This window comes from Phalacrocorax carbo, chromosome 1, assembly GCF_963921805.1.
Source record: "Phalacrocorax carbo chromosome 1, bPhaCar2.1, whole genome shotgun sequence".
In the NCBI taxonomy this organism is placed as follows: Eukaryota; Metazoa; Chordata; class Aves; order Suliformes; family Phalacrocoracidae; genus Phalacrocorax; species Phalacrocorax carbo.
The window spans coordinates 196,700,863-196,715,599 of NC_087513.1; the positions used below are offsets into that span (position 1 = coordinate 196,700,863).

Genomic DNA, 14,737 nt, shown 5'->3' on the forward strand with positions numbered 1-14,737 from the left:
AGCCTTTTTGTTTGAAGCCTGCTGTTCTTGAAGAATAACCAAACCTCATTGTGTCAGCTAACTTCTTAAAATTGGTTTTTAAATTGGTTTGGCTGTATTACTTCTTTTAAAAATAGTGCTGGGCTGCATACTGTAAAAGTAAGGTGTCTGGATTTTTTAACATAGTTTATCCTTTAATATAAAGCAGGAATTTACATCAAAGAAACTACTGTTTTCTTTGATATTTCTACTTTCTTTAGGAGGGTTCTGAGATTTCTCTTTGTAAAGTTTCTGAGCTCACATTCTGACATAAAGTACATAAAAAAATTTTCATTCTTTCCTGGGCTTTGTTATGAATACAAATGCTTTGGCATTTGAAAGCAGATGTTCAGAGTGAATTAAGTTATTGGAATATGTTTTAAGACAAAATGAAAGCAGAGCAAACTTTTTTTGTTCATTTTTGTGCTTCTCAGTCTTTCACAGTTTTGGACATTCAAGCATATGAGTTATGCAGTTCTACAGGAACAAAATTTGAGATTCATTATTGCAATAAAAGGGACTACTTTTAATTCTTGATTTTTTCTTTTATGTCAAAGTAGCTAACTGAAAGTTTGGCACAGAGAAAAATATTCTTTTCCACTGTAGATGAGTTCATGTATATATTTGTTGATGCTGTTTCTGATTTTTTCAGAGTGAGGTTTATATACCGGTGTCCTTTATATTTTGACATAAATGTAGTATGATATTTCCTACATCTAAACTAAAAGCAATCTTCTTTTTTAAATATCTAGTCATGTAAAAATGCTGCCTGGATTTCAGGAAGACATCTTTTAGATTAATAATTGTGTTTTCTGGTGTGTATGTCTGTAATGGATAGAAATTTTGGTATTTCCTTTTCCTGCTCTTCCAGAAGTGTATTCAGATGCTTTAAGTTGCACATAAAGTCTTAAGAAAATTTATGTCCTCAGGTTCAAGGGTTTTTGGGAAAACTTTTTGTAGCACTGCAAGTATCAGAAATCAATCCATATCTGTTTATTTAACCTCAGATATCCTAGAAGAAAGGTTCTATGGTAAGAAGTCCTTTTGACTGGAGTATGTAGTTCTCTGCAAAGTTCTGTTGTGATTCATCAGACCACCATTCTTCCATCTCCTTTGCCTGCATTTTCAAAGACATCTTCCCTCAGGAAAGGCTGTGCTGTTCATCCTCTTGGGATTCAGGTATACAACATGCATTCCAGGCAAACCTGAGGTCCAGAGATGAGCAAGAGCTCATAACTGAGCTCAAGACTTCTGCTAGTTAGGTCTAGTTGGTGCCTTGCTAAGCCTGAGAGAAGCATATTTGTGTTTGCCTTCCTCTGGTGACATAGGCATCCTAGGTGCCTATTTGAAACACTCTGAATCACCTTGCAGGGGCCCAGGACTCACATTTTAAGTGAAAAGGTATCCAGAGAGGTTGTTTGATTCTTGCACTGGCTTGCTTAGCTGACCTGAATCCTTTTTCTTCCTTTGGAAGTGCTGTAACCATGTTTCCATGTATTTGCCAGCTTTGGAGACAGCAGTATAATGTTCTGCTAGTGGCATTAGCATGCCATGTGCGTCATCCTCCCCATTGAATATTGCCTGTCTGCTTAGCTGGTGCAGTGAGCAAGCTGCAAATTACAGCATACAAGAAAACCTGTCTTCAGGCACTTCTTTGCAGTTGTTGTCACCAAATGGAGCTCCAGCTGGTATCCAATGTGGATTTTAGCTGTCTGTCTCCCAGACCTTTCCTGCTAGTAGCAGTAACCCTTAGCAGAAATGTTACTGGTAGCAGAATGCCTGTCAGCATAGTTCAATATGGGTTGTAATAACTTCCTTTCTGATTTCTTCTCCCAAAAATACTTGAATGCATTTCATGGAGATAAAAATTGTAACTTGGCTGAATAAATGTAGAGGCAGCTTGCCAAAGAGTGACCAGAAAGAGTGTGCTCATATTAAAACAGCTGTTTCTTGCAGTTTTATTGAATTTTTTACTATTCGTTTTAAATAAAAGGAGACAACTATCCAAGCCCACAGTTGATAACAGCTTGAATATCTTGCCTAAAGTAATTCTTAGAATGGCTTCTACTTTAACATGTATTATAATAAAAAAAATATGCACAGTAGGATCATTAACAATTATTAAAACATAAATTATGAAAATTGTTTTGCTCTGACCAGTGGGCAGTTCAGGGGCAGGCTAAGCTGCAGTACTTTGAAAACTGCTGCTTTTTATACAGGGTGAGTCACTATCACTTAATTCATTAACTAAAGTTTTTTGTCCTTTCATTCTATCAAAAGAGAAGTACTGAGCAGTGGAATGCCTTGTTTTGATAGGGTTTTGTTGGGAGGCTTTGGTGTGCATTTTCAAATACACTTGGTTTCACATTTGAAAAAAATGATCAAAGAAACACCGTACACCTGGGATAGAAGGTGATGAACTTTGAGTTCCCCCTTTAGCTTCAGGAGAAATTTATTTTACAGTCTTAGATCAGCCCCCAAAAGGGCTCTCCATCCTACAGACATGCTCTCTCTTTGTTACAGGGCAGTTTAAAGTGCTAAAGGAGCATATTGATAGAAGCCTCCATCTTGGAATTTTATGTAGTCTTTTAGATAGCCTGGCCCGGTTGAGAGAGTGTTCTGGAGATACAACCCGAGACCCTTGAACAGCATTAGAAATTTCATTCAAAGGGCTGAGGGAAGAGAAGTTTGGCTTGCTGTCACAATTGCAGTCCCCATTGCTGCCAAGAAGTTGTGCTACGGTGTTTTAGATTAGCATGAATTTGAACACTGAAATACCATGCCTAGGAAATGTTGTGTTCTTGCACTTTCACTAAGGTGATGAAGCTGTGAATAACTGAGGTTGGGTAATCATTTGCTAGCAAACAGATGCTTTTTTTCCTGTCATCTGGAAACAATGAAGTCGGTAATGGCTGCTACTGTTTGAGTGCCTGGAATCAAGAAAGAATCTTCAGTAAGGGAGCATGTAGTTTGTCTGTAAACTCTTCCAAATACTTTTCCACCCACACCCTACAGCCAGACATCAGCTTTACAGATCTAGTAGAGATTGTAGGATTTCCTGTTCTACTCATTGAGTATTCTTTTCTTTGGGAAAGATTCAAGTCTTAAATTAATTTCTTCCCTTTTCCCCATTGTCCTCTAATCTTATCTAGTGTTTCACCTTTCATTCTGCCTTGAGTAGCATTAAATCTTGAAGGTGGGGGCTCAGAAAAGAGCCCGTTATATGTTTGCTCTTGCTACCGAAAGGCAAGGTAATATATGAAGAATAATTCCAGGAACTGCATTTTTGGTTATAGAACATCAGCTTCAGATAGCTGAGGTTTTGGCAATTTTTATTCCTAAATTAGCTCAAAGAGAAAGTTTTCCTGGAATCAGTGCAAGTTTGGGGTTAGGCTTTCTTCAGTGATAGTTGGTCTTACTTGATTTGTGAAAAGAGAGTTCATGTATGAGGTAGGACCAAATTAAAAACTTGTGAATTAAATCTGTGTTTTGGTGTCTGGAATGCACTAGACTGGTATTAGAGAAAGATTTTTGAAGGTGTACTCCACTTCCTGGAGCAGTAGCATTTTTTCAGTACCCGATACTCATTTTGAAGTGTTATTGATTATTATAATCTGATTGTAAAAATTGCTTTATATTATCATATTTTAACCACTTTCTTTGTAACTCCTTTGACATTGCAGTGGCTAGCTTAGGGTATAATGATCACCACTGATTGCTGTCAGGATTGTCCAAAAGTAATTTAAATATCAGTCTTGTGTCATAAGACACTAGGGCTATTTGAGGATTTTTCAATATCTATGTCTTTGATCTTTGCTTGTACACTGGTATAGAAGGCAAGGCAGAAATGGAGAAATAAGTGAGATCAGAACTAGAAACATATTTTTTTTGCATTCTGTATAAAACAATGTTGGTTTTCAAAACTTTTTTGCAATTTTCCATTGGCAAGAGGAATATTAACACATATCTTTCATTAAATGTGGGAGAGGTTTGATCCTAACAATGTTCTACTAGGAGTGACTGACATTAACTTTGTGTAGTTATTATTAAAATGGTTGTTTAATCAGGACCTCATTGTACTTAAAATGTCAAGTTTGTCCCGTCTTGAAACATTAGCCAGGGTAGGGGACTAGTTCCCCTGGGCAGTCTGCCTTAAGTGAGTATAGTCTGTTACTGCTGTTTTCATGTGTGGGTGGATAAGTACGTGTTTTTTCCAAAAGACAAAAATATTACAGACTGATTTCCCTCCCTGCCCCCCCACCACCACTACTTTGGATAGTGACAGTGTATTACAAAATACCTATCAGAAAGCCTTCTCCCTATTCTCTTCATCATTGGCTAAGTTCATGGGGACAATGCACAGGTTCAAGGAGTGCTGAGAATGAGGAAGAAATAGGCACTTATCTTCTCCCTGTAATATATTAATGTCACCCCTTCTATTCATGAAGAAATATCACTATTTTCTCCTGCTAGTAACTGTGTTTTTGACAGAAATGAAATGAAAACATCAAGTAGTTTCAGAGTTCTTCCCCTCCACCCCCAAGCAGACATGTTAATCCAGTATTTCAACTGAGTGTGGAAATCCTTTGCATTTAGTATGAAACATTGTCCTCCTCTGATAAAGCTGTAATCTATCTCATACTGCAGCTGTGTGGTCTTAGTCCTATGCATATGACACCTTCACAGAATCAGAGAATAGTTAAGGTTAGAAGAGAGCTCTGGAGGGCATCTGGTCCAACCCCCTTGCTCAAGCAGGACCACCTATAGCCAGTTGCCCAGGACCGTGTCCAGGTGGCTTTTGAGTATCTCCAAGGAGTGAGACTCCACAGCCTCCCTGGGCAACCTGTGCCAGTCAGTGCTTGGTCACCATCACAGGGGGAAAAGTGTGTTCTGATGTCCAGAGGGAACCTCTTCCTTTCAGTCTGTGCCCGTTGCCTCTGGTCCTGTCACTGGGCACAGACTGACAAAAGCCTGGCTCTGTCCTCTTTGCATCCTCCCTTCAGGTACTGATACTCATTAATAAGATCCCCCTGAGCCTTCTCTTCCCTAGGCTTAGCAGTCCTAGCTCTCTCAGCCTTTCACCATGGGAGAGATGCTCCAGATCCTCAATGGTTTTAGTGGGCCTTTGTTGGATTCTCTCCAGTATGTCCATGTCTCTCTTTGTACTAAGGAGGCCACACAGCACTCCAGGTGTGGCCTTACCAGTGCTGAGCAGAGGGTAAGGCTCACCTCCCTCAGCCTGCTGGCCATACTTTGCCTAATGCAGCCCAGGATGCCATTCACCTTTCCAGCATGGGCCCATTGCTGGCTCATGTTCACCTTGGTGTCCACTAGGACCCCCAGGTCCTTTTCATCCAGTCTCCTTTCTTGCTGGGTGGCCCCCAGAATATACCGGTGCTTGGGGTTGTTCCTCCCCTGGTGTAGGACTTCGCATGCTTCTTCCTGAACTTCATGAAGTTCCTTTCAGCCCATTTCTTCAATCTGTCAAGGTCCGTCTGGATGGCATCATGACTCCTGGTGTATCAGCCGCTTCTCCCTATTTGATGTTATCAGTAAACTTGCTGGGGGTACACTCTACCCCATCATCCAGGTCAGTAATGAAGATGTTAAACAGGGCTGGACCCGGTATTGACCTTTGGAGGACACTGCTAGTTACTGGCTTCCAATTGACTTTGTGGCACTGATCACCTCCCTCTCGGCCTGGCCTTTCAACCTGTTTTTAGTCCACCTTCCTGTCTGTTCATCCAGCCCATACATTATCAGCTTCTCTGTGAGGATCCTATGGGAGACAGCATCAAAAGCCTTACTGAAGTCCAGATAGACGATGCGCACTGCTCTCCCCTTGTCGACCAAGCCAGTTTTTTCATCACAGAAGTTTATCAAGTTGGTCAAGCATGACTTGGTGAATCCATGCTGACTGCTCCTGATGACTTTCTTGTCTTTCATGTGCTTGGAAATGGTTCCAGGATTAGAAAATCAGTAGTCCATCAGAAAAAAATTATACTCTTCAGAAAAGTTTGAGCAGTCTGGTCTCTTGATATCACATTTCTTTCGATTTTTCTTGCTTCCTGTGTAAATGTGGCTTAATTTCATGAAGTGTTTTCAAGGGTGCAGTTCTTGACTTTATTACCATTTTCATATTCTCTTTTCCTGCAGCTGAACTCACTGGTATGAGCTACATGTTTTAATTTCCTACAACTGTGAAAATCTCATGGTTTCTTATGACTGTGAGCTTTTGGTGGAGTTAAATTTTGATTTACTGAAGTGTGTATTTATAGGACTGTATCATGTTTTCTTTCTCAAAATATCTCATACAATCATCTCTCTTCTCCCAGTTGACAGGGAGGAAATGACAGGGAAACCCTGGATGATACTGGATGTCTCGGGGAGGAGGATGTGAAGGTACTAAGAGGCCGTAGTTGTAAGCAGCATTTTGCCGAACTGGGTAAAAAACTGGCTGGATGGCTGAGCCTGGAGAGTTGTGGTGAACGGAGTTAAATCCAGTTGGTGGCCGGTCACAAGTGGTGTTCCCTAGGGGTCACTTTTGGGGCCAGTCATGTTTAATGTCTTTATCAATGATCTGGATGAGGGGATTGAGTGCACCCTCAGCAAGTTTGCAGATGACACCGAGTTGGGTGGGAGCGTTTATCTCCTTGAGGGTAGGAAGGCTCTGCAGAGGGATCTGGACATGCTGGATTGATGGGCCGAGGCCAACCGTATGAGGTTTAACAAGGCCAAGTGCCAGGTCCTGCACTTGGGTCACAACAACCCATGCAGCGCTACAGGCTTGGGGAGGAGTGGCTGGAGAGCTGACCAGCAGAGAAAGACCTGGGGGTGTTGGTTGGCAGGCAGCTGAACATGAGCCAGCAGTGTGCCCAGATGGCCAAGAAGGCCAAGAGCATCCTGGCTTGTATCAGGAATAGTGTGGCCAGCAGGGAAGTGGTGCCCCTGTACTCGGCACTGATGAGGCCACACCTCGAGTATTGTGCTCAGTTTTGGGCCCCTCACTACAAGAAGAACATCTGAGGCACCGGAACATGTCCAGAGGTGGGCAAGGAAGCTGGTGAAGGGTCTGGAGAGCAGGTCTTGTGAGGAGTGGCTGGGGGAACTGGGGTTGTGTAGTCTGGAGAAGAGGAGGCTGAGGGGAGACCTTATCGCTCTCTACAACTACCTGAAAGGAGGTTATAGTGAGGTGGGTGTTGGTCTCTTCTCCCAAGTTACTGGCAATAGGCTGAGACGAAATGGCCTCAAGCTGTGTCAGGGGATGTTTAGATTGGATATTAGGAAGAATTTCTTCACCGAAAGAGTGGTCAGGCACTGGAACAGGCTGCCCAGAGAGGTGGTGGCGTCACCTTCCCTGGAGATGATCCAAAACCATGTAGACGTGGCACTTCAGGGCATGGTTTAGGAGACATGGTAGTGTTGGGTTGATGGTTGGACTTGATGGTCTTAAGGATCTTCTCCAGTTTTAATGATTCTGCGATTTTGTGAAATGCAGTATCCCCAATGGACTTTGTTTTTAGCTTATTTTCTGTTGTGTGTTGGAATGGGAAGGAAGAAAGGGTAGGTAAGCGGATAGCCACTAGCTGACTATTTCACAGCTGGTCTCTAACTAAGCCTTTTGATCATAGGCCTTCAAATAGCATGGTTCTCATCTTTGGTGTTCAGCTATTGTAGTGTGGCTGGTGCATGTTTAAATTGCAGTGACTAGTTACCATTTCATTAAGAAGCAAAAGCACAAGAGCATGAAAGAAGAACGAAGATAGAAGGGTGGGACTGTGATTCTCTAGAGTTAAACAGGCTTTACTCCAGACCCCAGAAAATGGTATAAATAACTTGTACTTCATATGTGAAATGAGGGAGCAATAACATTTTTGCCATTTGTGTTGCATGCACAACTACGAGAGAATTCCAGTTCTGATTTTGCTGTCCTGTCCAAAGAGTTGTGTAGCCCTGAGTGGCTTGTAGAAGGTGTAAGTTTGCAAAGCATTTGTTTGCTGGATACACTCTTTATTTATTTACTTTTTAGGGTCAGAGTCTCAGCAAGTTTGAGACCAAGTATAGGCTGCATACGCCTCTGAACTACTTTTATAATTGCTTTTTGTTTGTTCTCAGTTCATGTGTGTTCATGCATGATGTCTTCCTCCCCATGTGTATCTTCTGTGCTACAGTGTCTTGAACATACTTAATTGTTTGTTGTTAGGCTCAGGAAGCTTGGCCATGTTGGAACTCCACATCACATCTAAAATCTTCATATGGCTCAAAGCTGTAAGATACTTTCTGCAGCTTCAGAGTCCCCAGAGCTTGAGGTGTGATTCTTGCATGGGAGGTGATTGTATCTCCTTGGTGTTTCTGTTGCTCCAGCGAAAGACAAGACTGCATAATCAGCAGTGCTTACTGGTCGGTTTCCTTCCGTAGTTGAGGATTTGGCTTATGCCATAGCCAAAGCTAGCTCCATTTTCTGATGAGTGACATGGCGCAGCCTTGGCAGAGGAGTGGCACTTGAGTGCCGGTGGCCTCCTGTAAATCAAAAACCACAGCCTGGCCACCTGTGGTGTTGCCATGGTGTGTCTGAGCTACGTGTTTGCCGTATCTCTGAAAATCGTAGTCAACATCTGCTGAATTTGGTATGCAAATTTGAATATAAGAAAAATTGAGTTACTGTGAAGCACTGTGCCATAACTACTCTGTGACTTAGTTTCACTATTTGAAAAATAAAGCTCAGTAAGGGGCTTGAGGCTTACCTGGTGTATTTTGTCACATCCTATGACTTGGAGGTGAAGACTGTAATTTATGTAGCTCAACTAACTGGCTGGTTTGGGCTTCTTGTATTTCCCTAGGTATAACGTTGATCCTGGCTTGTACTGTCCATTTTTCTCTCTTGGGGCATGCATGGAAGGTTTGAACTCTTTGTTCAGTCGGCTCTTAGGAATCTCCCTTTATGCTGAACAGACACAGAGAGGAGAGGTTTGGTCTGAAGATGTTCGAAAGTTGGTAAGTATTCGTGTTCCCAGCATCTGAAACGACAAAGGGAAGTTAGACTAGCTGATGTGTTCCTCTGAGCCGTGAGTCAGATTTTGTTTTTAAATTACTTGGGTACCTATCAAAAACACACACTAGCTGTCTACTTCTAGTTGAAGCCAGACCTCAGGGACTTTATACTCTCTCTAAGTGCCTTTTGTACGCTTGGTATTTTATGGCCTTTATAATGTGTCTCTGTGTAAAGGGTGCCTGAATCAGAAGCAGTTTCTCTGTTCAGAGATTATTGTTGTACTGTTCAAGCCATCCTTCTGAATGAGCCCTGCTAGTTTTTCTAGCTTCAATTTGTAGAATACTATAGACTATACTAGAATGCTATTTTTATTTCCATGGTAAATCAAATTCTGTTATTGTTGACTTCTCAGAAGTCATCTAGGGGCTACAGACAATGATACTTTTAATACTAATCTTTGACAACTAGATTTGAGTGAAATGCAGAAATGGCTGTAGTTTGAGGGACAAATTGTCAATCCTGTATATTTTTTTTCCAACTAAAACTACCAACAGTTTTAACATTAATTATTCACAGCTTATTTGTCATTTATTAATTATAAATCTTTGGATTAGGTTACATCTTCAGTTTACACATCTTATCAGTGCTTTCTCTGTGCTTTCTCTGTGGAAATGATACTTTTGTTTCTTCAGGCTGTTGTTCATGAAACTGAAGGTTTGCTAGGATACATCTATTGTGACTTCTTTCACCGACCTGATAAACCACATCAGGTAACATTTATGATCTGATTCCAGTGTGGTTTTTATTTGAGTAACGACTGTAGCATTAGGGCCATTTGCATTCAGTGTAAGTTTAGTAAAAGTTATCTTGGTTTAAAATAACTTAAACTTAAACAGGGACAGTCTGTAACTTCAAATATCCTTTTAGGTAAAATATTTTTGTGAGTAACCTTTCACTTAAAAAACATTATGTGATAGGCTGAACTCAGACTTTTTGTTCTACAGAATAACAGGCACTATGAAATGTCTTAGAACTCTTCAGAGAAATGGTAGATTTTTAAACACCTAATTTCTGGCCTACTATTTATAAGTAATAACAATCTGAAATTTTAAAACTTTATAAAGGTGAAAACTCATAATGACAAATAATTTTCATTCAAAATACTACTTAAAAACTGTAGATGGTTCCAGCTGACTCATGCTGCCAAGTGCCAGTATATTAACTATACGATACAGTACAACAGACACTTCCCTCTGTAGAAGTATCTGTAAATTAGCACCTTTAGTGAGGTGGTAAGTGGACAATCTTTAAATCTACATTAGTTTAATATATTACTCTTTTACTAATATTTCACAATATAATAGGAGGGCTCTGCAGTATATTTTATAAAGAAGTTACTGCTGAAGAATGAGGAGGGAACTTAATCTATAAATGATCGATTTGGCACATCAGTAAATTTCTTTGAGCTAGTGATATTTTTTAAAAAATTGAGAAGTTTTGATGATTCTAAAACAAAAAAAAAGATTTTATCTTCTAGAAGCAACACAATCTTTTCTTTATGGAATAAGGTAGTTTATGAATATGAAGCAGATAATAAAGATGAAGAGACAGTGTGCTGTTATTGAACAACACTGTTAATGATCATTGAATTCAACTTGTGTAAGAGAGAATATATGTAGGTTTGATTTAATACTTTATTTTAATAATTTCATCATTGCTTTAATATCATTGATATAATGACATTGGCTGTCCATATGTTTGCTTTTATCTTGAAAAGGATTGTCACTTTACAGTTCGTGGAGGCAGGCTAAAGGAAAATGGAGAGTACCAGCTGCCTGTAGTTGTTCTTATGCTTAGCCTGCCCCATTCAACAAGGGGTGCACCAACACTACTAAGTCCTGGCATGATGGAGAATCTCTTCCATGAAATGGGACATGCCATGCATTCTATGCTGGGAAGAACTCGGTACCAACATGTTACTGGTAAGAAAATAAGAATAGTGATTTTTTTTGTTTTAGTTAAACATTTGATTTCTAGAAGATGGGAGTAGATAAAAAAAAGAAAGAAAAAAAACTAAGAAAAAAAGAGGATGAACCAGAAATTATTGAGTCATGTTGATACTTCTACATCTTTGATGACTTGAAAATACAATACCAGATCCCCAGATATTATCTAAAACTCGACCAAACAACACTAGAATATTCTTCTCCTAAGAAGAATTAGGCATTTCGATCTCTTCTTTCTGTACTGCTGATCTTTGCTCCAGTGATGGTGTCCACTCTTGCAAGTTTGCAAAACGCCACCACATAAAGTGGAGTTTATAATGATGGAATAGTTGGAAGATTGAAAATAAATTCCGCTAAACTTGTATCTACTGTAAAAGCATGATGAATTCTGGGCTGGCAATGGAAACTGGATTAAGGAAAATTAGTAAATTAGTTCTAAACTAGTTGCAAAGAACATACACTGGCAGTATGTGAACCCAGGCCTTTTCTAGTTGATTTTGATTGAAGCAAAGTTGATAAATTAAAAATGCATTGTATTTGCAAGCATGATTAACTGGTAGGCCTTTTTATCATATGTAAATGAACATGAATTAATATGTAGTCACAGCTTAGTGGGTGCACAGAAAAGGAATATTGCCTTTTTTCATTTAGTTCCTCTTCTCAAGCAGTAGCAATGCATGTATTGCTGACAGTTCACAGGCTACTCTAGCCTTCTGGAGTTGTGGCAGATGGGTCAAAGACATGTTCTGGCTAAAGCAGCTTGGCACGCTAATTTTCTTATCTATGGACAGCTTCGTATATCCCCTTCTATAATAGCGTGCTGGAAATCCCATTTGCAGTAGATATTTACTTATTAAAAAAGGAAACACAACCAAAGAGATGAAACTGTAGCTCCCTTGTCTGAAGGATTTTTTTTAATGTTGTACTATTTTTGTATTATGCTAATGATGCAAAGGGGATTCCATGGTAGAGTTTTGTGCTATCAACAGATACTTTGCACCCAGTGACAAAATATTCTTTCTTAGGTCTTCCACTTAAAATTAAAATAGACTGAGCTGTTTCTAAGTATGTCACTACTGGACATTGTTAAAACAAACGAACACTGTATATGCTCTTTCAGTATAAGCTCTGCATACTCCTTGGGACAGTTAACTGCTCTCCCTCCTCCCTTCCAGTCATATGGCCTTGATCTTCTTGAACTCTAGGGGTACTTATATGCTTTGGTCAGGGTTTCCTGTTGTGGTGGTGAATCGTATTTGTCTTCATATAGGAGAGTCTTGGAGGGGCAGGAAATATCTAATTTTGAGGCTCAAACTTTCCATGAGCCCCTACGTATGGTTTCAGCACTGCCTTGCCTCCAGGCAGTCCTGCATCCCAGGGGGTTTCACTCCAGTTCTAACATTGCAAAAGCAGCATGGGAGGCCAGTCATGTTGTTTCTGCAGAGAACTTTTTTTAGGGTTCGGAATCTGTGACAAAGAAATGGCTCATCCCAGGGATGTCTGTTAGGGGCCATCTGCTCTCATGAAACATTAGGGTGGCAAAGTGTGGAAACAAGATGACTACAGGCTATTGTGAGAACAAAAAATTTGACATTCTACTTGAGATACACTGAATATTTGACATCTTTCCTCCTCTCCCCTGCCTCCCTTTTCTGATTAACATTCTGAAGTATTCAGGAACCCATTCTGCTGCTAATGGGCCCAAACGTTGGATAATACTGTGCATTTTTGACTTAAGATGTGCTTCTTTTTAAGCTAGTCTGTCATTTTACTATATGCATTTATTGATTGTTTAATGCATATGGGCATATATAAGATTTTTTTAAAACCTAGCTTGTATTCCATTTTAGTTTATCATGCAGTAGAGAATACCTACATTTGTTTTACAGGAGGACTAGCTTATCTCAGATAACTGCCCTACTTTTTACCTTTCTGACTTTCAGATAATGCAGTTTTTCAGGAGTCTCTCTAATGGTTATTAAAAGAATTCTGTCACTTTATTAAGGAGCACTAAGAAAGCATAAATGACTAGGGAAACATCAATATAGTTCTGCAGGCATTTGTCCTGGGACCTGCCTTATGTTAGGCTTTTTAGAAATGATTTTCAAATAACAACAACAACAAAGACTCTACTAATGAAATGTGATGGCACAAAAGAAGGCTTTGGGGTATTGTATAAGAACTGAACGGATGCTGGAATGTTAGAAGTAAAATGCAATTCAGAACTACACAGTGCAGAACATGCATTTAAAGAGTACAAAGAGAATTTATGCTGTTGAATGGATTTTTCAACAGTGGTAGAGGAACAGAAGAACAGTTTGTGTGTTAATGCAGAACTACAAATAGCTAACGTGTCTGTGAAAAGGGTGAATGTGATTTGAAATTACATCGGAGGTGTACCTAACAGCAATAAGTATTAGAATGATGAAGAAAGATATTGGTGAAACCTCATGCAGTGCTTGGGCATGGTTTTGTGTCTCTGGTCTGAAGGTGAATTGAAACTGAAGAGCTAAAATGGATAGTCTTCTAGATTTTATCTTGCCTTCAGATAATGATGGCTGAGAGAGAATGTAGTTTCTCTCAATTTAGCAGGTAAAAACCAGTGCGGGAAATGCTCTTTAGTATAAAGAGCAACACTGGTCTGAAAACATTGAGTATAAACAGACTATGAATTCAGATTAAAAGTTAGAGAAATATTTGTAAGGATCAAAAGACTGATTTTAAAAAATAGTCTTCAAGAAAGAATAATAGAAGTAAACCCCATATTTAAATTTAAGAGTAGTTTTGAATGCTGACATTGTCTCTAGCAGACAAGGATAGAGGTGATGACTCAGTGGGTCTGTTATTAAAGCAACAACTTTGTACATCTCTAATATAGAAATTAGAAATTCAGCTTTGATTTGGTGATGTGTTAAATTTATTAATAACTTCCGTTGTGTAAGGTGCTGATAAAGATTAGAGTAAATGAGATTTTTGGGAAAGTGCCTTATGAAAATACTAACTGCTGAGATATTACCTCATTGCACTTACTTAAAACATGTCTTCAATCTGCAAGAGTGTTCCTTGGATGAATGACTTAGTATTATAAAGCAAGGTTAATATAAAGCATAAGTAAGCTCAGCAAACAGATGGAAGCTAAAAATTGTAACTGTGAATGGGATTAAGGCAGAGTTTTATTTACACTGTAGTTTGATTTAGGTTTAGGACACTTAAATAGATTTGGTGTTTCATGTAGGGCCAGTTTGGCTGCAGTCTGGTTTAGTTTAAAAAGGGTGTGATCCAGAGCTTTATAAGGTGCCTCACCCAGCTGTTCAAATATTTTGTTTTACTTTGTGATTTATAGTAAAATATGTAGGATTATAATGAAGCTTTTCTGGCAATATGTACAATAATGCTATGGAAATACAATATTGACTTTACAAACAGAAGAACATTTAAAGTTCACCAAAAGTCCAAAATGAAAGTTGCAAAACCTCTTGGGAAGAGTTAACTATTTGTGCTAATGAAAATAGCAAATGTTAATGTGTACAATTATTCTATCTCTAGGAACCAGATGTCCTACTGATTTTGCTGAAGTTCCCTCAATTCTCATGGAGTACTTTGCAAATGACTATCGAGTTGTTAACCAGTTTGCAAGGCATTATAAAACGGGACAGGTAGGGAAAATAAATATGTAAAATATTGAAAATAGGAAAAAATGTATTCAGGTAAAGGATCACAT

At 39.3% G+C, this 14,737-nt stretch overlaps 1 protein-coding gene across 2 annotated transcripts in view; it reads left to right on the top strand.

Moving 5' to 3' along the window:
• Window positions 1-14,737, top strand: part of MIPEP (mitochondrial intermediate peptidase) — a 78,764-nt gene that overhangs the window by 23,202 nt on the left and 40,825 nt on the right. For both annotated transcript variants that reach the window (XM_064441140.1, XM_064441141.1), the window contains exons 11-14: window positions 8,859-9,012; window positions 9,703-9,780; window positions 10,788-10,992; window positions 14,563-14,672. In XM_064441140.1, the coding sequence (XP_064297210.1) occupies window positions 8,859-9,012; window positions 9,703-9,780; window positions 10,788-10,992; window positions 14,563-14,672 (547 nt within the window). The remainder of the gene's footprint in view (window positions 1-8,858; window positions 9,013-9,702; window positions 9,781-10,787; window positions 10,993-14,562; window positions 14,673-14,737) is intronic.